General features: G+C 42.6%; 6 protein-coding genes across 6 annotated transcripts in view; 5 read left to right on the top strand and 1 right to left on the bottom strand.

Moving 5' to 3' along the window:
- LOC311241011 (histone H3.2) overlaps positions 1–14044 on the top strand; it is a gene marked incomplete at its 3' end in the record, with an annotated part of 340183 nt that extends 326139 nt beyond the window's left edge. The window contains exon 3 of the mRNA XM_084329666.1: positions 13625–14044. Within this exon, the coding sequence (XP_084185792.1) occupies positions 13634–14044 (411 nt within the window). The 5' untranslated portion in view covers positions 13625–13633. The remainder of the gene's footprint in view (positions 1–13624) is intronic.
- LOC311240841 (histone H2B-like) lies at positions 8767–9141 on the bottom strand (the record flags this gene model as incomplete). Its single annotated transcript, XM_084329435.1, has 1 exon — positions 8767–9141. One exon carries the CDS (start codon positions 9139–9141, stop codon positions 8767–8769), a length of 375 nt encoding a protein of 124 aa, XP_084185561.1.
- LOC311240622 (uncharacterized protein) lies at positions 11094–25872 on the top strand (the record flags this gene model as incomplete). The annotated part of the gene is made up of 2 exons (XM_084329194.1): positions 11094–11749; positions 25500–25872. The coding sequence occupies 2 exons, from the start codon at positions 11094–11096 to the stop codon at positions 25870–25872; spliced, it is 1029 nt and encodes a 342-aa protein (XP_084185320.1).
- On the top strand, positions 16038–16349 carry LOC311240109 (histone H4; the record flags this gene model as incomplete). The annotated part of the gene is made up of 1 exon (XM_084328634.1): positions 16038–16349. The coding sequence occupies one exon, from the start codon at positions 16038–16040 to the stop codon at positions 16347–16349; it is 312 nt and encodes a 103-aa protein (XP_084184760.1).
- LOC311240286 (histone H2A-like) lies at positions 17036–17422 on the top strand (the record flags this gene model as incomplete). Its single annotated transcript, XM_084328845.1, has 1 exon — positions 17036–17422. One exon carries the CDS (start codon positions 17036–17038, stop codon positions 17420–17422), a length of 387 nt encoding a protein of 128 aa, XP_084184971.1.
- Positions 21040–21467, top strand: LOC311240107 (histone H4; the record flags this gene model as incomplete). Its single annotated transcript, XM_084328631.1, has 1 exon — positions 21040–21467. Exon 1 carries the CDS (start codon positions 21156–21158, stop codon positions 21465–21467), a length of 312 nt encoding a protein of 103 aa, XP_084184757.1. The 5' UTR covers positions 21040–21155.
- Positions 25873–27408: the final 1536 nt, after the last annotated feature.

The raw sequence follows: 27408 nt of genomic DNA, 5'->3' as shown, positions 1-27408 counted from the left end.
ATCAGTAGTTAGATAACATTAGAGACAACGCTGTGTGTATTAAACAAAGGTGAATAGATGACTGGGCCATTTTGTTTAATGCTTCTTAAGTTGAAAGAGGAACTCTGAGCTAACACTGAATCCTGATAGCTCACGTTAGCCAGCTGCTCATGCCATCGGTAATGCTAGCAGAATGAATGGATGTAAACTTTATTTAACATATTGCATATGGGTACAATACAATACGGCTCAATACAAACAATTGTTAAGGGAATGCAGACTGTTGTAGCTTGGACTGGGGTCCTTATAACAATAACTTGACAACACATGGTAGCTGAAGCTATTTGGGACACGGAGCTCTCCCAAACACACACACACACACACTCTGCTGTCACCGGAAGGGCACGCAGATGGTATCTACTGCGCATGGGCGTTTTCGCAACAACGGCTAGCGTGCTGACTACACGCTGTTTGTCGACTCGTTTTTTTGCGTATCTCCAAACGCAAACACAATTTTGCGTTTCAGCCGTATCCACAAAAAAACGCCAAAATACGCGTTTCTGTGTAGATAGGACATCATACGTCGTCAAAAACGTATAAAAAAACGCCAGGAATACACTAGTCTAACCTCTGCCTGAGAGAGCGCGTCAGGCTGGGCGTTGTCAAAAGCTGCATAACCCCCCTTCTCGCCTGGTGTCACGTGATCATTCTAAGACATGTCTGTTCATTATTTAACCATAATAGTTTACCATGGCAGCTGGGTTCACATGGTTCCACTTATTCAATATGTCTGACATTTGACGTTTTGCATTATTAAATGAGATCTGTGTTTTGAAATTCAAGGAAAATCGAGAATAAGGTTATGGGTAAAAACTGCGAATTTAATCTGCAAACTGAATAACATGATACCATATACTTATACCACATTGATTGAAAATGTTATTAACAGATTGCAGAATGGGTACAATACAGTACGGCTCAATACACACAATTGTTAATACAAGCGAGCATACATCTTTTCTAAATGCTTTCTGCACACTTGCTGTCTGATCATGGTGGAGCACCCCATCTTGTCTTCCCATGAGCTGGTGAGCATCTTCAAAGTCCTCAATCAGCACTGCAACCTCAGGGCCAGCTACCATCCACCGTCGGAGGGCACTAGGGTTGTCTGGAAGACCTACCGCCCCTCCATCACTCTTGATACAAGCATTATTTTGCTCATGTGCTTGATCAATGGGGATTGGCGAGAAGACCTGATTGGTCTTCTGAATGGTGAAATTGCCTACATTCAATTCTCTGGCAACATCTGGGTGTCTTGTTGGTAGTTCAGTCATGTCACGAAGATGAACCGATCCAGCAGGCATAGTTTGTATGGTCCAGAGCAGGGGTGGGCAACTTTGTATATGGTGAGGGCCACAAAATGTCCACAATCAATCTGGGGGGCCGCATTGTTTATCGGCAGTCCCGCCAGTAGTACCCCATCACTCAAATAGCCCATAATAGTCACAGATGTGATAAATAAGGTATATAAACAATTATAATTTGTTGTAACTTTGTTTTTATTCCATTTCAAATGCATTTAGTAATGCAATTTCAACTTTATGAATTTATAAACAGCTGAATTTAAAAGTATTGCTGTGTAACCCCAAATATATACAAAAATGATCAATTATAATTAAGCCTTCTAATAAAATAAATGTATGAACTTAAAGCCCACTGCTCAACAAACACAAAGCAGCATTCCTGCTGCATTTAACTACAACAGTAAATCAAAAGTGCAATAATAAATGATTTTGTTAAATGTATAAACTTTTATCCCGCTACTAAACAAAACATTATAACACTGAAATGCATGTTATGGATATGAAGCACCCAGGAATGTTTTGTTTAGTAGCAGGATAAAAGTTTATACATTTAACAAAATAATTTATTATTGCACTTTTGATTTACTGTTGTAGTGAAATGCAGCAGGAATGCTTGTTTGTGTTATAGTGTTATCTGAACACTACAAAAGTAAACAAGTAAAGTGCAAGTAAAGTAAAGTGCAATACTACATGCCTCCTATTGACCCTTTATCAAACTGGCATGACATTCACCCTCGCCCCACAGTGGGTCAATAATGGTTATAATAATAATAATAATAATAATAATAATAATAATAATAATAATAATAATAATAATAATAATAATAATAATAATAATAATAATAATAATAATAATAATAATAATAATAATAATAATAATAATAATAATAATAATAATAATAATAATAATCCCCTCTCTACACCTCTTCATCATCTCCTTCCCCCCCTCTACACCTCTTCATCATCTCCTCCCCCCCCCTGTCTTTAATGAGACACTTGTTGTCTCTCTTGTTGGCGCACAATAGCAGGAATGTCAACTTCAATGTTTGTGCATGCGATCTGCATCAGATGAAATAATGTTTCATCTGACAGCCTGTTTCTCTCCTTTGACTTGATGTGCTTCATGTTTGAGAAATTTCTCTCACATATGTATGTGCTCCCAAACATACTGGCCATAGAGAGGGCAAAGTCCCTGAGGAGTGGGAAGCGGGGCTCAGGTAGCAGTTTCCAAAACGAAATTCCCCTCTCATTTCTCTTTGCTTGAAAAAAAGGATCTGACTGTAGCTCGCACAGTTCAAGCTGCAGTTTAAGGTGCGAAGTGATATCCGTGAGGAAGGCCATGTCACAGAGAAACGCTGTATCTCTGAGTTTAGTGCAGTATGCGCTTGTGTCGCTCGTCAGTTGCTCATCCAAGAATGTGGGGATTTCTTTACGCAGCGCAAAAAACCTCTCCAAGCACTTCCCACGGCTCAGCCATCGGATTTCTGTGTGTAGCTGCAAGTCGCCATAATCAGTGTCCATCTCTTCCAAAAAGGAGACAAACTTTCTATGGTTTAGTGACCTGTTGCCTCCACAAATTAGATTGGTAACCTTGGTAACCAAATCCATAACATGGCTGTAGTCAAGCTTCTTGGCACAGAGAGCCTCCTATATCAGATAAAAAAAAAAAAAAAAAAAAACAATTTAACGACTCTCGCATATAATTTGACTACACTCGACTCGCATTGGTCATTATTAGTGACCCACAATAGATGGAAATTATGTTAGCGAACTTACCTGATGTATAATGCAGTGCAGCATTGGACACTCAACGCCACTCTGCCTTAGAAGCCCGGCGAATCCTGTGTGTTTTCCTTTCATTGCCGGTGCTCCATCGGTAACAACAGCCGACAGTTTATCAAAACCCCCATATTGCTGCAGCACTTTCAACAGCTGACCCCTATTAGTCAAATAGTCGACTAATCGATCGAAAGGAGCCATAGTCGACTGCCAACTCTTCTTAGTCGAATACAAAAAAGAAAAAAAATATATAATTTATTTATTTTTTGGCCTGGGGCCGCATGGAACGTCGGTGAGGGCTGCATGCGGCCCGCGGGCCGCCAGTTGCCCCTCCCTGGTCCAGAGCAAAGAACCAGGGGACGAGTTCTGTCAGAGCATCGAGGTACATGCTGAAGGACTGCCGCAGGGATCTCACATAGACCAGTAAACACAGCTCCAATGCCATGACTGTTGCCCAGTACTGGAATTGAGCGCAGCTCGCCTCCCTCCTTGAGCACCATTCATCAAACCCCAAAGGCGCATCTTCTGTATCTGTATCACGGTTATTGTAGGCCCGATACTGCAGGACATATAGTGCAGCCACTGTGACTTGGTGGGCACGTCAGGTGTGAGCAACATGTGCTGCACGCAAGGAGTCAGCAGTGCCTGCTGTTGTGATCTCTGCTTGTACCAGTGCTTCAACCCAGCCACTGCCTTTCAACCAATCACCCAGGGTCTTCAGAGCTGCCATCTCTATATGCAGGCCGCCAAACATCACAACAAATTTGTCTTCCCCATACATCTCTGGCCACTTCCACTGGATCTGCTTGGCAATAGCATACAGGGGTTGATCAAATGTTACTACGGGTGTCTGCCCAGAATTCAGATGTTGAACTGCATTTCTGACTACATCCATGGAGTGTTTGATCATCGCCGCTGTGTGGGCACTCTCGTGGAACAGGGGTAGTAGGGCACTTGGGCAGATTACTTTTCTTCCAGCAAGCTGTTGACTTGCATGGTATGCAGCCCAGGACATTTTGTCCACACTCTGATTCACAGAGTTCTCTTCATCGCCAGCACCACCATGTGGTAAAAAAAAAATGTAATAATAATAATATATAAAAAAGAAAAAAATATATACCTTATACCTCATACACTGTACTTAAATAAATAGCATTTGCACTTTAGTATGCTATAATATGGAAATTATGTCTTTAACACTAGAACAGCCATGGAGAAAATGTCACTGATTCCCGCAGGAAGGGGTCAGATGACCCCACAGCTTATGAGAAATATGAAAAAAATAAACAGTGTAAAATATAAAATATAATATTAAACATTAAACATTAATATAAAAATATGAGGTTTACCACAGGTTTAAGTGACAAAAAAAAGAAAAAATTATAATAATAATAATAAATAAAAATATTATTATTATTTATTTATTTTTGGATGGAAGAGCCACACATTGACTGGCAAAGAGCCACATGCGGCTCGCGAGCCATGGGTTGGCCACCCCTGCGCTAGACGCTCACAAAGTGCTGTGACTTTCCACATATATGTGGAATAACGTTCTAATAAAATTTTCCTGAAGTCATTTTGAAATTTCAGAAACCGTGCCAGATAAAACGGGTACTTTTAGGAAAAGTCATTGAGTGACAGAGCTGGAGTCATTTGACCCCTTGTCGGCTGTGCTAGTGTTAAGCAGCCTGCTACGATAACTGTTTTACTGATTCATGCCACTCTATATTATTAATATAATGAAATTACAAAAATGTTTGTAAATGTCCTTAGAATGGCGAGTGAGTATTTTATTTGGTTATCAGGGTTAGTGGGATCTAGATTATACCCGTTATTGCATGCAAATCCAATGGGATAGGAAAGATTGACCAAGCGCTGGTGGCCATTTTGAAAAATGCCACGGCCACCAGGGTGCTAGTTTGTAACGCCCCAATATCCAGTTTTGTTCCCAATATATCTATCAACACATCTGCCAAATTTGGTGCTTTTATCACAAAACGAACAATTGGTTTGATATGTTGAGCTATGCCACGCCACTATAAGGGGATGCAGACCAGAGAAAGACTCATCATGCATACACTACACTGGTCTTCTGGATACATCTGCTGTGAGACACAAATATGTGCTACTCTGTCTCACTAGCTGTGTCCATTAGTGGTGGACAATGTCAAAACCAAATTCTCAGCAATACTAAACGACATGGCCCCCCTAAGAACCACCAGGGTAAAAAATCGCGCTGAGCCGTGGATGCACTCCGAAATACTGGCCGCTATGAAAACCAGAGACAAAAAATGCTCTGAGTTTCGTAAAAGTCAGTCAAAGCTTACTAAAAGCACGAGCAGTGAACTCCAAGCCCACGTGACTGAACTCAAACTAGAAAGAAACAGACTAAGAAACGACGTAAACTCCATGATCAAAACTGCAAAAAAGAATTTCATCAATGACAAAACTGAGGAAAACAAAAACAAACCACGTGAACTTTGGAAATTACTCAATAATCAACTAGGATGCAGTAAAAAACTTAAAACCAGATTCTCAAACATAAACATAAAAACGGACAACACGCTCATCACAGACAAGCTGGATGTAGCCAATTACTTAAACATTTTCTTCACAAACATAGCCACAACACTGGTAAACAAACTACCCGCCCACTCAGGGCTTTATGGGGTAGAACACATAGTAGCTTACTACAAAAACCTAGGGGTCCGCAAGGACGACTTCAAGCTGGAAATGGTAACAACAGATGAGGTACTCAATAAACTGAGCGCCCTCCAACCTAACAAGGCCACTGGCCATGACAACATCCCCTCCAAATTCCTCAGAGACTCAGCAGCCGCCATCACACCAATCATCACACACATAATAAACCTCTCCATAAAACAGGGACACGTCCCCAAGGACTTCAAAATTGCGAGGGTGACCCCTCTGCACAAAAAGGGCAGCAAATTAGACCCAGGCAACTACCGCCCTGTTTCTATTCTCACCTCCATCTCGAAAGTCATGGAAAAAATAGTCTACGAACAGGTCTAAAGTACCTAGCGGAAAAAAATCTAATCTACGAATTCCAATCTGGCTTCAGAACATCCCACTCCACTGACACATGCCTTCTCTATTTGAATGACCACATCAAACAAGAGGTGGACGCAGGCAAATACTGCGGCATGGTCATGCTGGACCTACAAAAGGCCTTTGACACGGTCAATCACTCCATTCTGATTGACAAGCTAAAAGCAATTGGTTTTGATAGTCTATCAGTGAGCTGGATGCAATCCTACCTTGAGGGGAGGGAACAGATGGTGGAGGTAAACGGTACTCTATCCCCCCCCCTCACAGTGAGCTGTGGTGTTCCACAAGGAAGCATACTAGGACCGCTACTGTTCCTAATTTATGCAAATGACATGTCGTCAGCTTGTGACTGCAACTTGTTCCTGTTTGCGGACGACTCAGCCCTGCTGGTCTCTGACAAGAACAAGTTACAGGTTGAAAAAACCCTCAGCTCGGAACTAGGCAGAATCTGCATATGGCTCGCTGATAACAAACTATCATTACACATGGGCAAAACAGAGTCCATTCTCTTCGGTTCAAATAACAAACTCAGCAAGACCGACGGCTTCTCAGTTACAGTGGGTGACAATATTGTCACAAGGAAAGATGAAATTACCTACCTGGGTTCCATCCTAGAGGCTAATCTCTCCTGTGACAAAATGGCATCCAATGTAATAAAAAAAGTCAACCAACGAACTCGATTCTTGTACCGGATCTCCTCTCTGGTAAACAAGAACACCCTGAAGACTCTGGCAGGAGCACTCATTCAGGGGTACTACGACTATGCTTGCACCTCATGGTACCAAAGCACCTCAAAGGCGCTAAAAACAAAATTACAAACATCTCAAAACAAACTGGTCAGACTACTGCTTGACCTTACTCCTAGAACCCACCTCACCCCTGCCCACTTTGACAACCTAGGATGGCTTAGAGTAGACGACAGAGTACAACAACTTGCAATGGGCCTGGTCTACAAGATACACTACACGACCAAGGTACCCATGTACATGTCAAAATACTTCCCAAAGGTCAGTGAATACCACGATCACAACACCAGAGGGAGCTCCACAAATCATGTTAAACCCAGATTCGGCTCAAATAAGGGACTAAACACGTTTCGCAATTATGCCACATCAATGTGGAACGCCCTACCCAAAGCTGTAAAGGAATGTGGATCACTACCCACTTTCAAAACCTCTCTCAAGGGACACCTACGGGAGACTGCAATTCAACACTGGCCCCTGTAAATATCCTAACCCAACCCCCTCCAATGTACAGTCATTTACCTAGTATGGTTTTGTCAATAGTTCAATGTACAATTGTGTTTGTTTGTACAGTGTCTCCTCCCCCCCCCCCTCAATGTACAGTGTTACTTGTTTATACAGTGTGCCCCCCGCCCCCCCCCCCCCCCCCCCCCCAACCACCTCCAATGTAAATTACCCAGTATGGTTGTCAATATCCCAATGTACCCAACCCCCCCCACCCAACCTCCTCCAATGTACAGTTTCTACGTCAAATGTATATACTCCCTTTTCTTGACTCCTTCTGTATCACAAAAAGTACTGTATTTGCAAATCTGGTATGTCATAAATGTATAGATGTAGCAGTACTGACTATCTGTATGTCATGTATGTCATATATGTCTATATGAATTGAAAATGGGGGACCCTGATGGAAACAAGACACACGTCTTTCTCAGGTCTGCATCCCCTTAACAATTGTATGTATTGAGCCGTACTGTATTGTACCCATTCTGCAATCTGTTAAATAAAGTTTTCATTCATTCATTCATTCATTCCTTGTGGTTTTATCTGATTTCCAACAGGACATTTGACATATTGGGGGGGGGGGGGGGGGGGGGGGCAACTGTATATTATTGTATATCTGTATAGTGTTGGGTCTTTATTCCTCTTTTTCTTACTTTATATTTTACTGTATGAAGCACAGATGCTGGTAGATGGGACACTCCTGGGGCAGGCTGGAGAGGTTGGCTCAGGACCGGGATGCTTGGAGAACCCTTGTTGACGGCCTATGCCCGCAGGCACCGCACATCTAAAGGGCGCTCAGCACCATGGACAGTACCAGACCACACTGACGAAACCATTTTGGAAACCGGGAAAGCTTGCAGGCTCAACCAAAATGGACCCCAGACAAGACTGTGGGGCAAAGTTGATGGGATAGTTTGGATTGTCCACATTTTTAAACATTGGTTAATATGCAATATTTGTCAGCAGTGTAATCGATGCAACTAATAGATCAGAGAAAAGGCTAACTGAATAAGACTTCAATATTCAAGTCAACATGACACCTACTAATTCCATATGGAACCAGAACACTTAAAAATAAAAAGCCTATACCCGCCTATGTTGCCCCGTATCGTTTTGCATAATTAAATGAGATCAGTGTTTTGAAATTAGAGGGAAGAAAGTAGTGGGTAAAGCTGTTGTAGAAAATGTCAAGTGACTTATATAACAATCATTCTGAAATGTGGAAACCTTTAGGACAAAACAATTGTTGGAAAAACAATCTGAACTCTCTCAATAAAGTGTGGGTGGCTCTTAAAAGAGCCTTTGGTATATCTTAAGTGAACGGGGGATTACTTGGAGCTAGTGTACTTGGTCACAGCCTTGGTTCCCTCGGACACAGCGTGCTTGGCGAGCTCACCGGGGAGCAGCAGGCGGACGGCGGTCTGGATCTCCCTGGAAGTGATGGTCCTACGCTTGTTGTAGAGAGCCAGTTTAGAGGCTTCTCCGGCGATGCGCTCAAAGATGTCGTTAACGAAGGAGTTCATGATCCCCATGGCTTTGGAGGAAACGCCGGTGTCGGGATGAACCTGCTTCAGGACTTTGTAAATATAAATGGCATAACTCTCCTTCCTGGACTTTCTGCGCTTCTTGCCACCCTTTGCAGTTGTCTTGGTGACGGCTTTCTTGGAGCCCTTCTTGGGCGCTGGCTTGGCTGGCTCAGGCATGATGATCAATCGGAACTAAACAGCAACGAATGTGGAAACAGAAGCGCACTGCTGCCCTTTTATAGGTCAAATTGTGCAAATACAGCTGCGTGGCTTCTTGTATACGATTGGTTGAGAGGCTTTGTCGCACATTTCCCCGCGCACAGGAAGCTATTTGCGCGCAAAGGCATAATAACGCAATTGTATTCTCTTAGCATAACTCCATAGCCACACTTGAGATTATCAGCCAAGCAATAATCGACATGAAACTGCATTTTTCCAAGACAATGATTTTGTGCACGTTAAATTTAGCTCTCTTCGTGACATCTGTCACTGCTTTGACTTACAATATATACACACACACATTCATATACACATCTGTCTGTACATACCTGCATATAATCCTTTTTACATGTATTTGGCATAACTTTTAATCATGGAAATGCCAGTATACATTTATAAGGTGAGAGATGTTTTCTGATGGTGCTGAGTCGTTTCCATGAGCAGGTTTCCTCTTGTTTGGGTTATTACTGATCATAAACAGATGACACAGACCGGCATGGTCTCACCATGAGCTACATGTATCAGTACCTCACTGTGGTACAAGATAATAATACAAGTATGACTCTGACAACATAGTATGTTTCATTCCTTGAGCTATTTCTTCTGAATGTATCAAAAATTTAGCTGGCAGCCTACTGCACCACATTCTAAGATACTTTACTTCACAATGAGTTGAGCCCTAACAATAGAGGCCTGTATATCTGACCTATAGGCTAAACACAAACTGTAATGTTTGTGTTGTTCTGTTTCTTCCAGTATGGCTGCCTGTAACCGTTGGTAACCACTTTAAAAAGAAAATGCCTAATTTGTGTGCAGTGGTAGTCGGTAAACACTGCTGAAAAGCATGATATTACTGTTCCGTTGTGACTTCTTTATAACATTCAGTAATAAGACACAACACTATGTGTTGATATGATAATCTATACATAGCAACCATTCCATTGCCTTTACTACACAAACATTCCGTGCAAGGCCTCTTTTGTGGAAATGCAGAACATGTTGACATGGTGCGTTTATGTTTGGTGATATGATGATTCATTATGAATCTACTATGTCGATCTATTTAAACTATTGAAATATAATTAAAATAGACCATTGCAGTTATTATTTATTGTGCTAAGTTTTCAGTGTAGCAGAATTTAATCAGAAACACAGCAGATCAGCAATGCCCAAAAATCATGTATTGTCAACAAGCATGCAGCAGTCTAAAGTACACAACAAACTAGTTTTCCCAAAAGGAAAATATAGCTACGTTTCTTGTGTGAGTTATGAAATGTTTTGCAACATTAATTAATTAAATGTTAGTTGTAATTAATATAGGCCACGTGAAACCTTCCACTGATCTAAGGTGGTGATCATCCCTCATACGAAGTCGAGGTGACCCACGCTACAGGCCACCAGCAACAGTGTGTTTACCAACACCGGAAAAACATCCATTTAAAACAAAACGCGTCACCCCAGATTACTATTCTTGCTCCCAGTCTCTAGTCAGGTAGCTCGGCTCGCTGGAAAACTAGATTATGTCGGATTATAATGCAATCTAAAGAATTGTGAGACATAAATAACAGAGAAAGGTATAGCTGCGCACCATGGTGAAGGCGCAAATTGGTGGTTTGAAGCGTCCACAAACACACCAGGGGTCTCCAACTGGTTTAATTATGATGGCACATATTTCTGCTTGCCGACCCATTTGGCGTTAAATTCCTGCAATATTCATAGTTGTGTATTTGAGCTCTTTTTTGGCGAGGAGAAAACACAAGCGGCAGAGCAGTTTGGCAGCACAGAGGAGGACAGGGTGGGTTGAGTCTACATGGCTCTCATGTAGTGTTTAAGACCAGCCCTCTGACTGAGATTTAATATCATAATTCTTAAATTCTACTTGTGTTGAATCTGAGACAGAACGAGAGAAGATGGCAGAAGTCGCTCCCGCTCCAGCTCCCGCCGCTCCGGCTAAGGCCGCTAAGAAGAAGGCAGCTCCCAGACCCAAGAAGGCAGGTCCCAGCGTCAGTGACCTGGTCGTCGAGGCAGTATCTGCTTCTAAAGAGAGGAGCGGTGTGTCTCTGGCTGCCGTGAAGAAGGCTCTGGCTGCCGGCGGCTATGACGTGGACAAGAACAAGGCCCGCGTTAAGACCGCTGTCAAGAGTCTGGTGACAAAGGGAACCCTGGTCCAGGTCAAGGGTACCGGAGCCTCCGGCTCTTTCAAGATCAACAAGGCTGAGGTTAAAGCCAAAAAGCCCGCAAAGAAAGCCGCTCCGAAAGCCAAGAAGCCAGCAGCCAAGAAACCTGTCTTGGCCAAAAAGCCCACGAAGGCAGCAACTAAGAAGCCTGCTGCCGCCAAGAAGTCTCCCAAGAAAGTCAAGAAGGTAGCGGCCAAGAGTCCCAAGAAGGTAGCGGCCAAGAGTCCCAAGAAGGTAGCAGCCAAGAGTCCCAAGAAGGTAGCCAAGAGTCCCAAGAAGGTAGCAGCCAAGAGCCCAAAGAAGGCGACAAAGCCCGCTGCGCCCAAGAAGGCCCCAGCTAAGAAGGCTGCCAAGCCCATAGCAGCTAAGCGGGCAGCTCCCAAGAAGAGATAAGCGTTTGAACAGAACGTTGTCTTTAATTCAACAAAAGGCTCTTTTAAGAGCCACCCACCTCTTCCATGAAAAGCAATTATTGTACTCTAGTGTGTGTGGAAGTGAAGGCGGCTTATCGGAAGTATATAACTTAAGTTAGTATTACTTTGGGATGGTTTATTTCCACGAGTTACTTCCAGCACGGCAACAAAGCAAATGCAACTTTATAATATTATATAAATATGGAGAATATACCACAAAAAAACGAATATAAAATATAGATCAGATATAGGTTCTTAATTTGAGAATGTTGATTGTTATTAAGTCCGTTTTGATTAGTGGGTCCTACTAAAGCAGATACTTCACTGCAACGAGTTTAGCCCTTTATTGTGGAAATACATAAATATTGCTATCATTAGTGCATTTATGTCCGTGCGTAAATGACCTATGACACTATTGGAATGACTACGGGTGATGGCCCATTAGTAGACACACAGCACATTATTGTAATTTTATTTATTCAGACTGGTTTGGATCATATGTTGGCACATAATTATGTTTCCCACTACCTCACATTAAATATATACACAAGCAACCATTATAGTATACAGAACAAGTGGAACATTGTCTCACAAAAGGCTCTTTTATGGACCCCCAATATTTATATGAAACAGGCACGGCTACAAAACACGACTTGTAGTTCTACCCATTTATTTATAATGTGATTAGTGATCCAGACCAGCAACATTGGCAGGTAAAGAAAATAGTCTCAACGAGTCGCACAGCTTCAGTTGAGCCCCAACAATTGTGGAAATACACAAATTGCTGTCATGTCAATTTATGTTCGTGCATGCTGTAATCTGTATATATAACCCTTACTATTTATGTTTCTCAGTTCAAATTAATCATCACTTGACCGCTATGACATGCAATTTATAATTTTACATTATATCGTTAAGCCTTCAAAACAGGGACAAAAACACTGCAGACAAACACATTAAACATTACTTCTAAACAGCACTGGACCAATTAGTGAACACGGTCAAATGTTATGCATTACGTGTTTATCGTCTTACATTTATGTCCGAGGTAGCGAGACAACGTAAGTTACACAACCAAATTGTATTTTGACAAACGGAAATATTGCATTTTCAAGAAGAGGTGGGTGGCTCTGAAAAGAGCCTTTGTGGAGTTTGTCGAAGAGGCTAAATAATTTACTTCTTGGCAGGCTTAGCAGCCTTCTCGGTCTTCTTGGGCAGAAGGACAGCCTGGATGTTGGGCAGCACACCACCCTGAGCGATGGTCACTCCTCCCAGCAGTCTGTTGAGCTCCTCGTCGTTACGCACGGCCAGCTGCAGATGACGGGGGATGATACGGCTCTTCTTGTTGTCACGGGCAGCGTTTCCAGCCAACTCCAGGATCTCAGCGGTCAGATATTCCAGCACAGCCGCCAGATAAACCGGGGCACCGGCTCCAACACGATGCGCATAGTTGCCTTTACGCAGCAGTCTGTGGACACGACCCACGGGGAACTGAAGCCCGGCGCGAGAGGAGCGAGTCTTGGACTTAACTCTAGCCTTTCCTCCGGTCTTTCCTCTTCCAGACATGTTTATTATTCTCTTTAGCTAAACGAGTTAGACAATGAATGCAGCGAGTTGGAGAGTCGCGTTTTATTTTCGGGCTTGTGTTTTCTCACCCAATCAGGAAAGACGTTTTCTTGGCGGTTTTTTCAAAAGACGAGTCCTCCAATCCTCGTGTGAGATGTAGGCGGAATCACAAGCTCCCAGAGTGGAGACCAATCAGAAACGACTGCCCCTCCACGTTAGTAATATAAGGCCAGAGTTTCTGCACAGCAGCGTATTATTCTTGTTTGAGTGAAGAAGAAAACATAGTTTCTCATAATGGCTAGAACTAAGCAGACCGCTCGTAAGTCCACCGGTGGCAAAGCCCCAAGGAAGCAGCTCGCCACCAAGGCTGCCCGTAAGAGCGCACCGGCTACCGGCGGCGTGAAGAAGCCCCATCGTTACAGGCCCGGTACCGTGGCGCTGAGAGAGATCCGTCGTTACCAGAAGTCCACCGAGTTGCTGATCCGCAAGTTGCCTTTCCAGCGCCTGGTCAGAGAAATCGCCCAGGACTTCAAGACCGACCTGCGCTTCCAGAGCTCTGCTGTCATGGCTCTTCAGGAGGCCAGTGAGGCTTACCTGGTCGGTCTGTTTGAGGACACCAACCTGTGCGCCATCCACGCCAAGAGGGTGACCATCATGCCCAAAGACATCCAGCTGGCCCGCCGCATCCGTGGAGAGCGCGCTTAGATCGGCTTTTGTTTTCCTACATTCATAACCCAAAGGCTCTTTTAAGAGCCAACACCGTTATCATGAAAAGTACATTCCATTAACTCATTATTTCGACACTTTAATTCTGATATTTAGACTAGCATCTTGTTGGCTACAGTAGGGCTAAAGCAGAACAGACTGCAAATTGCCATATAACATATTTATTGATCACCTTGGGGACATTCGTTATAGCAGGAGGGGAGGTACAGGTAGTATAATACATGTCACAGAATTATATTACAGTGGAGAAGTAATCATTTAATAAAAAGGTAGTGTATACAATAAATAACTGGATATGGGCAACAAGGTTGTCCTCGTAGTAGGCTCGTCCGGGAACATGGGGCCTCATTTTGAGAAGCATCTTAGAAATGTGGGAACATAGGCCCTACATTTTGAGAAATAAAATCTGGGGCTGTGGGACCATAGGGCTGACCCCCATGATGCAACACATTACATTGACCTCGATAGGGAAATTCAAAGTTTTACAGTCGAGTAAAGTAGTTTGAATATGGTAATCTGTGTCTTGTGTGTTAATTACAGCTCAATGAAATAAGGTAGCAGTCCATAAGGCGACGTATTGCTATATTTTCATTTATATTTCATGGTGCTGTAATTAAGAAGGATTTTCTCTCAAGGGCAGTGGGAGGAATTAGCTCAGGAGTCAATACATTTCCATCTGTACGAGGTGCTTAATTTATGTCATATCAACTTTGCTATTTTGCCCATATTTTATTTTAGGAGCAACAATGTAACCGCACAGGTTCATACACTGAGACAATAGGACATAATTTATTGGTAGTTTAAAATTCAAGATGACAAACTGGTTTTCAACTCAATGTTGCAGCAATCAACAACAGCTAAAAAGTAACCCATGACCATACACCCATAATTATACATGTTCCAATCATACATATAACTGAGGGGCAATAGCCTTTTTCTGCCCCTTCTCTCATTGAGGGCAGGTAGTGAGGAATCAGCTCAGTGACCACAGATTTCCATCTGGTTTCATGCTGAACTAGTTTGAGGGGCTTCATTCATAATGTCATTAACAGACTCAAACGTTGACACATCACTCAGAAGAAAATATCAATCATGCCGTCCTTGTACATTTATTTCCAAGTATTTAACATTCATTCAGTTGCTATTTTACAGATATTTATTATTTTTGGAGCAATGTAGTTCCAGTTGGTTGTGTGCAGGCTGTGGCAGGTTTCCGTGTTAGTATAATACTCTGAAGTTGAGCCAGGCAAGGGAAATACATTATTCAGAGCACAATTTTACAAACAAACACACCCAATGAGCTGTAACTCTGTTATAAGAGCCATACATTGCTCCAAATGTGTCACCTGTTGGGTCAGGTCAGTGCTACCAGCCCTCCTCCATCCCTCATCACAGACCTGGTTTGGACAGGTTCAGGAGGCCAGGGTCGGAGTAGGGAAGCAAATGTTTCCACTTCTGATGATTCCTCTTCATCACGACTTAAAACTACTTTATTGATTAGTAATTAAAAAATTAGTTATAGAAAGGAAAAAGGGAGATGGGGAGGGTTGAATACGTTCTTGTTTCAATCTTGTTCTTGTATGTCATAAATGTCTGGATGTAACAGTACTGTATATCTGTATGTCGTGTATGTCATAAATGTTATGATGAATTGAAAATGGTGGACCCTGATGTAAACAAGAAGAAAGTCTTTGTCTGGTCTGCATTTCCTTAACAATTGTGTGTATTGAGCCATACTGTATTGTACCCATTCTGCAATCTGTTAATACAATTTTCAATCAATCAATTAATCAATGTTGTGTATGTTGGGGCCAAGATGACAAACTTGCAGAGGAACCCTATTGGCCAAACCTCAAACCCTCCCCCCACACTCTGTCTCGGTGCTCGTTGGCCTCAACAACGTCCTCAGAGAGGCTTGAAATACGCATGGGTTTGGCCAACTGAGACATTCGATCATCATCTATTCGTGAACATGTCTGGTCGCGGAAAGGGAGGAAAGGGACTGGGAAAAGGAGGCGCTAAGCGTCACCGCAAAGTGCTCCGTGATAACATCCAGGGAATCACCAAACCCGCCATCCGCCGTCTGGCTCGCCGTGGTGGAGTGAAGCGTATCTCCGGTCTAATATACGAGGAGACCCGCGGTGTGTTGAAGGTCTTCCTGGAGAACGTGATCCGTGACGCAGTCACCTACACCGAGCACGCCAAGAGGAAGACCGTGACCGCCATGGACGTGGTCTATGCTCTGAAGAGACAGGGACGCACTCTGTACGGCTTCGGCGGCTAGACTTCTATTCAACCAACTATCCTAACACCCAAAGGCTCTTTTCAGAGCCGCCCACTTAGTCACCGAATGAGTCAATTATACATTAAACAACATTAATTTATTGTAATATGCATGCACTTATACATGCGTTTTTGAATGGTTCGAGTTTGGGTGTATGTTTTGACAAGATGATGTGATTTTGAAATTGTGTATAAAGTTGCTCGTCAACTTTTTTTTAAATGTTTTAACACTACCGATGTTATGTCTTACAGTGATAATATTAACTGTCCAACAGGCAGAGCGCTGATCCAATAATGAGTGTCGAAAAACATATAAAGGCATAACAGGCCTGGTATGTTAGAGGTTATACGACATTCCAATAAGCCTGTCTATAAGGTTATTACTTATAGTATAGTGACATGGTTCTGTAACTATTGGCTCTGTGTGGCGCGCCTTATACACTGATATAACAACCTACGTTGTTATTATAATTCCCTTTCACCGCCTGTATCATTGGTGGAGAGATTGTATGAAAAGTTCGCCAACTATGTAAACCAAACCCTATTATCTCTGTCAGTCCTTCTCTGATTGGGTAATGATGCAAGGAGCCATATTTGACCAATAAGCACGAACCTTAGTGAGGATATAATGACGGCTCTGCGTATTTACCACGTTATTCTGTGTTCATCTCTAGAATAAACTGAATCATGTCTGGAAGAGGTAAGACAGGAGGAAAGGTGAAGGCTAAGTCCAAGACTCGCTCCTCTCGTGCCGGGCTTCAGTTCCCCGTGGGTCGTGTCCACAGACTGCTGCGTAAAGGCAACTATGCTCAGCGTGTTGGAGCCGGTGCCCCGGTTTATTTGGCGGCTGTGCTGGAATATCTGACCGCTGAGATCCTGGAGTTGGCTGGAAACGCTGCCCGTGACAACAAGAAGTCTCGTATCATCCCCCGTCATCTCCAGCTGGCCGTGCGTAACGACGAGGAGCTCAACAAACTGATGGGCGGTGTGACCATCGCTCAGGGAGGCGTCCTGCCCAACATCCAGGCTGTCCTTCTGCCCAAGAAGACTGAGAAAGCTGCCAAGTCCAAGTAAACTTATAACGTCTCGTTCAGGCTGACTCCACAAAGGCTCTTTTCAGAGCCACCCACTTATTATATGGCAGAGCGTTATAATTCCATTTGCTGAAGTTCCTCACGATCATTTTATTAAACTCTATTCATTAATCTACATAGTTTACCCAAAGATCCAGTATGAATCTAAGGACAACTGCTGGTTCTCAGTTTCTAGACATTTTGTACTAATGCATGCATTTCTGATCATATTGTGACTTTCACTTATTTTGTGCAGCTAGTTCAATATACATACTAATGACTTATTACTATAGTGTCTTTGTACCTGTATCACTACATATTAATACTACAACTCTGTACATCTGAATAGCACTATTATTCAGTAGTACTTATTTATATATATATATTGTACCCAGTTTAATCACCTGTATATTACTATTGCACTTTACTGTTACATTTGCACTCTGGTTGTATGCCAAACAGAGAGTGGTGCGCTCAGCCGAGCGTACCACAGGTATTGCACTACCCCCCCTGCAGGTTCTATACAACAAGAGGTGCAAATCCAGAGCCTGCAGGATAATGAAAGACCCTCACCACCCCAATAACAGCCTGTTTCAGCTGCTGAGGTCAGGCAGACGCCTGCGAACCCCAGCTACTAGGACAGAGCGGCTTAGGCTCAGCTTCTTCCCCCAGGCCATCAGAGCCATGAACAATGAACATTGAGTGCTCAGAACATTGAACTGTCCACACACAAGCACACATGAACACACACACAACACGCACACTGTGCACACTCACACACGAGCAGCCACTTAACACTTTAACATGAGCGGGCACACACTCATGTCGCACACACGCACACTTATGGCCAAAGGAAAGGACACTTTAAATTAGAATAACAGGAACAGTGTATTGCACTACCAAAGCTAACTAGCATGTCCCATATGCTCTGTAAACAACTATGTACAGATACCGAGATGTCACTCCATGTTACCTGCTACCTGTTACTGCACAATGTTGTTTCCTTCTTTTGATTCTATTATATGTACCACTGTATTGCACATAGTTGCGGGCAAGACCACCCGCATTTCATTGTATACCTGTATACATTGTATACTTCAGTGTAAACAATATACAATATAATTAACTCTGGACATGCGCATATGGGCAACAAGGTTGTCCTCGTAGTACGTTCGTCCGGGAACATGGGGCCTCATTTTGAGAAGCATCTTAGAAATGTGGGAACATAGGCCCTAAATTTTGAGTGAAAATAAAATCTGGGGCTGTGGGACCATAGGGCTGACCCCCATGATGCAACACATTACATTGACCTCGATAGGGAAATTCAAAGTTTTACAGTCGAGTAAAGTAGTTTGAATATGGTAATCTGTGTCTTGTGTGTTAATTACAGCTCAATGAAATAAGGTAGCAGTCCATAAGGCGACGTATTGCTATATTTTCATTTATATTTCATGGTGCTGTAATTAAGAAGGATTTTCTCTCAAGGGCAGTGGGAGGAATTAGCTCAGGAGTCAATACATTTCCATCTGTACGAGGTGCTTAATTTATGTCATATCAACTTTGCTATTTTGCCCATATTTTATTTTAGGAGCAACAATGTAACCGCACAGGTTCATACACTGAGACAATAGGACATAATTTATTGGTAGTTTAAAATTCAAGATGACAAAATGGTTTTCAACTCAATGTTGCAGCAATCAACAACAGCTAAAAAGTAACCCATGACCATACACCCATAATTATACATGTTCCTTCCAATCATACATATAACTGAGGGGCAATAGCCTTTTTCTGCCCCTTCTCTCATTGAGGGCAGGTAGTGAGAGGAATCAGCTCAGCGACCACAGATTTCCATCTGGTTTCATGCTGAACTAGTTTGAGGGGCTTCATTCATAATGTCATTAACAGACTCAAACGTTGACACATCACTCAGAAGAAAATATCAATCATGCCTTCCTTGTACATTTATTTCCAAGTATTTAACATTCATTCAGTTGCTATTTTACAGATATTTATTATTTTTGGAGCAATGTAGTTCCAGTTGGTTGTGTGCAGGCTGTGGCAGGTTTCCGTGTTAGTATAATACTCTGAAGTGGAGCCAGGCAAGGGAAATACATTATTCAGAGCACAATTTTACAAACAAACACACCCAATGAGCTGTAACTCTGTGATAAGAGCCATAAATTGCTCCAAATGTGTCACCTGTTGGGTCAGGTCAGTGCTACCAGCCCTCCTCCACCCCTCATCACAGACCTGGTTTGGACAGGTTCAGGAGGCCAGGGTCGGAGTGGGGAAGCAAGTGTTTCCACTTCTGATGATTCCTCTTCATCACGACTTAAAACTACTTTATTGATTAGTCATTTAAAAATTAATTATAGAAAGGAAAAAGGGAGATGGGGAGGGTTGAATACGTTCTTGTTTCATTCTTGTTCTTGTATGTCATAAATGTCTGGATGTTACAGTACTGTATATCTGTATGACGTGTATGTCATAAATGTTATGATGAATTGAAAATGGTGGACCCTGATGTAAACAAGAAGAAAGTCTTTGTCTGGTCTGCATTTCCTTAACAATTGTGTGTATTGAGCCATACTGTATTGTACCCATTCTGCAATCTGTTAATACAATTTTCAATCAATCAATTAATCAATGTTGTGTATGTTGGGGCCAAGAAGACAAACTTGCAGAGGAATCCTATTGGCCAAACCTCAAACCCTCCCCCCACACTCTGTCTCGGTGCTCGTTGGCCTCAACAACGTCCTCAGAGAGGCTTGAAATACGCATGGGTTTGGCTATATTCAGAATAGCTCAGGAGATGGAGGGTTCCCCCTCTTGGGGGGGCCCTCCAAGAGAGGAGATGATGTTTGTATTGTGATTGTATGACAAGAGGAGCAGAGAAGAAGGAGACAGAGACGATAGAAATGTGTTTTGAAGATGAGAAGAAGAAGAGGAGTGTAAACTTTCTCAAGTGTGGGCGAAGCAAGAATTGTGGAGGGCAGTAATACGCCACGATGCGTCTACACTGCCGGAAATTCAAATAAGAAGAAGAAGAAGAGATGGAGGGTTCCCCCTCTTGGGGGGGCCCTCCAAGAGAGGAGATGATGTTTGTATTGTGATTGTATGACAAGTGGAGCAGAGAAGAAGGAGACAGAGACGATAGAAATGTGTTTTGAAGATGAGAAGAAGAAGAAGAGTGTAAACTTTCTCAAGTGTGGGCGAAGCAAGAATTGTGGAGGGCAGTAATACGCCACGATGCGTCTACACTGCCGGAAATTCAAATAAGAAGAAGAAGAAGAGACGATAGAAATGTGTTTTGAAGATGAGAAGAAGAGGAAGAGGAGTGTAAACTTTCTCAAGTGTGGGCGAAGCAAGAATTGTGGAGGGCAGTAATACGCCACGATGCGTCTACACTGCCGGAAATTCAAATAAGAAGAAGAAGAAGAAAGAAGAAGTTGCGGAGGGCAGTAATACGCCACGATGCGTCTACTCTGCCGGAAATTCAAATAAGAAGAAAGAAGAAAGAAGAAAGAAGAAGAAGAAGAAGAAGAAGAAGAAGAAGAAGAAGAAGAAGAAGAAGAAGAAGAAGAAGAAGAAGAAGAAGAAGAAGAAGAAGAAGAGACCATCAAAAGAAGTGCGGAGGGCAGTAATACGCCACGATGCGTCTACACTGCCGGAAACTCTAAAGAAGAAGAAGAAGAAGAACTGAGACATTCGATCATCATCTATTCGTGAACATGTCTGGTCGCGGAAAGGGAGGAAAGGGACTGGGAAAAGGAGGCGCTAAGCGTCACCGCAAAGTGCTCCGTGATAACATCCAGGGAATCACCAAACCCGCCATCCGCCGTCTGGCTCGCCGTGGTGGAGTGAAGCGTATCTCCGGTCTGATCTACGAGGAGACCCGCGGTGTGTTGAAGGTCTTCCTGGAGAACGTGATCCGTGACGCAGTCACCTACACCGAGCATGCCAAGAGGAAGACCGTGACCGCCATGGATGTGGTCTATGCTCTGAAGAGACAGGGACGCACTCTGTACGGCTTCGGCGGCTAAACCGCTCACTGCGTTGTATCAAAAACCTAAAGGCTCTTTTAAGAGCCACCCACATGATTCATAGAACGAGCAGATTCTGTTTCCTCATACGTGCCTGGACCTTTAGATTATTTTGTACTTTATTTAATCAATAGTGTGATACGCAAGTGAGGCGTATAAAGATAAAAAACAATATATATATATATACACGATACTAAAACCACCCACTAGGAAAGATTACCAATTTGGAAGGGGTGAGATTCTAAAAATATCCAGTACGAGTTAGATAATTTCATGCATAATTATTTTAGATGCGCAAATGGTTTTAATTTTGTGTATAACACCTGATTAACACGGGGCATCATTGTAGACCTGTATGATTATTATGCTGATGCTTTGTATGTATTTTTTCATGTATTCGGTTATTAGAATTACCCCCCCCTTCGTGAAAACAGGAGGAGGGCTGATGGCGGTGTGGACTGTGCGCGGGGAAAGTCTCCAGCGCCTCTTTGTGTAGGAAGTCACTGCTATAGAATTTAAATAGATAGAAAGGACACTTGTTTCATTTTGTCCCTCGTTCGGAGACAGTTTAACCTCAATCTGACAAGCTGTGTCAACATGCAATGTGTATATCTTTATAATGAAACGCTGTTTGTTGAAAATAAAGTTACATTTATATTTAATGTATTATACACGTGCAATGTATGCTGGGGATTATTGCAAACAGGAACACCTCCGACCGCGTCTATACTTTCCACAAGCAAGTTGTCCTTCCGCGTTGCTCTGATTGGCCACTGACCTTACGCTAGTTTTTTGCCCCCACGCCGGTATGAGCGTAATATTGAGCAGCGTAGAAATAATAATAATTGTAGCTAAGGGGCTACACAACCCTGACTGTATTTAGATGTTTAGATTAGACCACTACTAGAATATTAATTAGCCAGACAATATAGTTACACAAAATGGCGGACACTCCATTAACTGCGAGGGGACAGTGAAACCGAGTTAAACAATCACTTTAATATTAATAGAACACATACATAGCATATGAACACAGATCTCCTGTTATTACTTTAATATCAATGCCACAATGTCCGAGGTAACGATAGTTCCTATACTACGGGTACCCGACCGTTGGAGCTCTGAATGGAGTGGATTGGGACGAAGCACGCAGAACAGGGAAAAGCAAGATGATGGATGGAGACGGTGGTCCTCTGGAGTTCCTACTTCCAGAGGGCTGCAGACACACTTAGGATAATCCGGTCGTCGCTGGGGAGGAAAGGGTCTCGTACGGACCGGTCCTTGTATTCCTAGCGCCCGATGGCAGAATTAATAGCTATTAGTCCAAACACCTGTTGGCATGGTTGATAGCTAGTTAGCCCTTGTTGCTAGGCTAACCCGCATCAGCAACTGTTGATGAAGATTAAGTACTTTAACATTGTAAACCAGCAATCTGAGGGACACGGAGCAGCATAACTGGACCACTTTAACAACCTTCAGGTCAATCGAGGGTTGAATGCACTGAAATACAAGAACACCCTATAGAATATGTACTGTAGTTTTACTTTTGAAACTTAATACAGCACTGTAGTTGTAATGGTACATAATTCACCCACAGACCTATTGTTAGGAACATTCTAGAAAATTAGTGCCGCCCGAACATTCTGGAACGTGTGTGATGTCATGGCAGTACATTCTAGAACCTTAGTTCTGCCCGATCATTCTGGAACGTTGGTGATGATGTCATAGTAGAACCTTCTAGAACTTCTAACATTCCTATTTTAAGCATTCTGTTTAGCTTTCTAGTAATGTCCACCTTCCATTGGGGGAGAGCCTGGTGCCCACAGGCCGGCACTCCTCATCTGGAGTAAGAGGGGAGGAGAGAGGGGTGATGGATAAGGGGAGAGGGATGAGGGGGAGGTGAATGAGGAGAGAGGTGAATGAGGAGAGAGGAATATTATTCAGTTAATGACATGATTGTAAAGCACACCTTTACATGATCTCCAGCACACCTCATTCTGTGAAAAAAAACACAAAAGCTGAGTATTAGCTAAGCATAGACAGATAATAATAATAGTTCATTTATGGAGCATCTTTCATACATAAAATGCAGCTCAAAGTGGATTTTATTGACAACAAACATAACAACTTTGACAGATCAACATTTGTGTTTGCCTTGTCAGGGATAAAACGAAAAGTCCAGGACTTATTCACTGTTTACATCGTTGTCCCTGTTGTTACTGGTTTCAAGTGGCACTATGGCATCTGAAGTGCATCGAGCATTCTTAGTGCATGTAGTAGTATTCATGTTATTAGTATTCTGTTGTCTGTTAGCCAGTTCTTTATACTATCAATGGTGGTCACTACATTACATCTATAACTGTCCTTGTTGGTCATCATTTCCACTGTTATGCACCTGGCTTGCGGTAACGTTGCTGACGTTATGATGCAGAAAGCTATACAGAAGGCTCACGTTATGATGCAGAAAGCTAACCTTATGATACAGAAGGCTCACGTTATGATGCAGAAATATCTGCGGTATCGTTACATGTTGGCAGCTAACGTTAGCTAGCTGCTAACGTTAGCTAACTGGGCTGGATATACGAGAGCTAGTTCGCAGTCAAAGTCAAACGTTAGCAAACTAATAGTTTGGACTACGTTTCTAATACATGCCATCAAATATTATGTCTTTATGAATTTACCTTACCTTTGAGCAAACATAAGTGTCCTTGGAAATAGTCTTCACATTCAGTTGTGTATGTGGTCGACGACACAGCATAATCCACCACTTGCATTTGTCAAGTTTTCTTTTGGGCTTCGGAAAAGGTACAAAATATACTCCTCCATCCAGTCGTTCAGGGTACCTGGTGTCCGAATTACAGGTACCCCACGCACAGCGTTTCACCATCAGATATTAGCTAGATAATAAACATAGAAACTGAACTCTTCACAGTGGTTTCGATCACAGACGTTTGGTTTGATGCGCCCCACAAATGGCTTTTCTGTTGATGTCCGAGTTTTCTGCCAGCGAAGTTTTTGCTGTGATATGATTGGACAAATTCTATTTGAGGCGTGGTTTAGCGACAGGTCTATTCTGAATGGCTGGTTTCAAGAGGGAGGGTTGATTGATTGATTGAAAATTGTATTAAGATTGCAGAATGGGTACAATACAGTACGGCTCAATACACACAATTGTTAAGGGTATGCGACCAGAGAAAGACTTTCGTCTTGTTTACATCAGGGTCCCCCATTTTTCAATTCATGACATTTATGACATACACAACATACAGATATGTATCATGACATAGATACACAGTAGTTACATTTATGACATACAAGATATGCAAATATACAGCACTGTTAAACAGAGATCCTAACAGATAATATATACATAATTATGAGGGCTGCTGATGACTCCTAACATCCTATCACATTTTTAATAATGCTGTAAAGTTAAGTAAAAATGCATTTAAATATGAATTTAACAAATTAAACATGCATTTAACTATTAATTCTAAGTCTGACTGACATACCAGTTTATCATACATCAGGTTTGACATATGTATTTATTTTGTAACTTTTGGTTGTTACTGTTAACTCTCCCAAGAGTGTGTGTACCCAGAAGTTATAGATGCTATTAAAGGCCCATAGCAAACAGCTGCATGTGGAGCCAACTAGATGGCCTCAACCCAACCCTGACCTTTAACCTAACAAACTCAATTACCCTTCCAAAATCAGTTAAATCCTAAATTCAAACTTCTCCAATCTGAAAATCTATTAGAGGCTCATGTTCCACCTAGTAGAGCACTTACTCCATCTGGTGGTGAAACCCAATATGACGGGCAGCATCCTAGACATGGCCCAGGAAAAACAGAAGAACAATACATGGATGTTTATTCATTAGTCACCTGACCTGACTTTACTGATCATTGGGATAACTCTCTCAAAACAAAGTGGGTGGCTCTGAAAAGAGCCTTTGGGTGAATACGGGTTAGATGGACAGGGAAGTTTACTTGGAGCTGGTGTACTTGGTCACAGCCTTGGTTCCCTCAGACACTGCGTGCTTGGCCAGTTCACCGGGGAGCAGCAGGCGGACGGCGGTCTGGATCTCCCTGGAGGTGATGGTCCTACGCTTGTTGTAGAGAGCCAGTTTAGAGGCTTCTCCGGCGATGCGCTCAAAGATGTCGTTAACGAAGGAGTTCATGATCCCCATGGCCTTGGAGGAAACGCCGGTGTCAGGATGGACCTGCTTCAGCACCTTGTAAATATAAATGGCATAACTCTCCTTCCTAGACTTTCTGCGCTTCTTGCCTCCCTTGGCGGTTGTCTTGGTGACGGCTTTCTTGGAGCCCTTCTTGGGCGCTGGCTTGGCGAGATGCTTCCAGCTGCAGACCTTCAGACCAGCGCTTACAAGCACCGCACATAGCAACCCCTCGCTTCCATTGGCTGATTTTGGTAACGTGATTTGGGTCCCACCGAATGGCTGAGGTTCTGCAGACGCCTCTCTGATTGGTTGGGCTCCATTTCTGCAGCCCCCTCTTTGATTGGTTGAGCGAAGCCCCTCTCTGATTGGTTTAGCTCGCCATGCGGTAAAATGCGGATGTAATGTTATCATCTCAAGAAGATACAAATAAATATACTACCAGATTCGCGTTTATAACGTTATTTCGCGTGACTTCGCGGTTTATTCATAACGTTATGCACATTTCACAACACAGCCAGCTGTCAGAAACTGTACATTGTAACGTTATATGTTTATTCACGTAACGTTATTTCACGTGACGCGTTCAACTTGTTTACACTCCCCACTTACTGAAACTGTACCATGACGCACTCCCCACTTAACCCAGTTAATGCCTTAACTAGACAGTTAACAATATAACATTTAGATTAATTAACCCAGTTAATGCCTTAACTAGACAGTTAACAATATAACATTTAGATTAACACAGTTAATGCCTAACTAGACAGTTAACAATATAACATTTAGATAGAGAGGCTGGTGGTCAAGTCAAGAGTTTTATTTGTCACAAGTTGTTTATTTGCATACACGTTTATGGGACAGTTTTCTACACCTGACTGAACGGTCTGGGGACAAATGATTAAGGTGGGGTTACAATGATATCAAGGATGAATATGAAAAAGGGGATCTGATCTGATGGTACTTGTACTTTATAATGTGTTATATATGTATGTACATGGATTTTATGTCCGGATGGTATATCTATGGAATGGTCACTGTCTCTATCACACTCTCATATGCGCATGTTTAGCCGCATACAAGTATCTAGGATACACATATTCGTATGTGTACATAATAGGTTTACACACACTCATATGCACAAGGCTAAGTTATACATGTCAGGGGCACACATACATGCACATACTCACTTATAGGAAATAGGCATACACACACCTACATATACACATAGTTGAGGTATAGGCTCTCACTGACACATATGGGGGATATACATGTACATAGGAGACACACACATACGTAGCTGAGACGCACATATATATGCACACCTGAGATATACACTCACATAGGGGGCGGAGGCACACATGGATACGAGACACACACAAGAGATAGGAGTACAGTCGCATACCTGGAAGATGCACACACACACACATGTGAGGCATGTACACATGCTTACGTACACAGCCCTCACCCAACCCACCCAACCCCACCCCACCAACCTCCTCCAATGTACAGTTTCTACGCCAAATGTATATACACTCCTTTTCTGGACACTTTTGTATCACAAACAGTACTGTATTTGCAAATCTGATATGTCATAAATGTATAGATGTAGCAGTACTGTCTATCTGTATGTCATGTATGTCATATATGTTATGATGAATTGAAAATGGGGGACCCTGATGTAAACAAGATGAAAGTCTTTCTCTGGTCTGCATCCCCTTAACAATTGTATGTATTGAGATGTACTGTACTGTACCCATT

This window comes from Notolepis coatsorum (assembly GCF_963971535.1).
Source record: "Notolepis coatsorum genome assembly, chromosome: 14".
Lineage (NCBI taxonomy): Eukaryota > Metazoa > Chordata > Actinopteri > Aulopiformes > Paralepididae > Notolepis > Notolepis coatsorum.
Note: the sequence above shows the minus strand (reverse complement) of the source record. Positions and strands in the feature narration are given on the sequence as shown.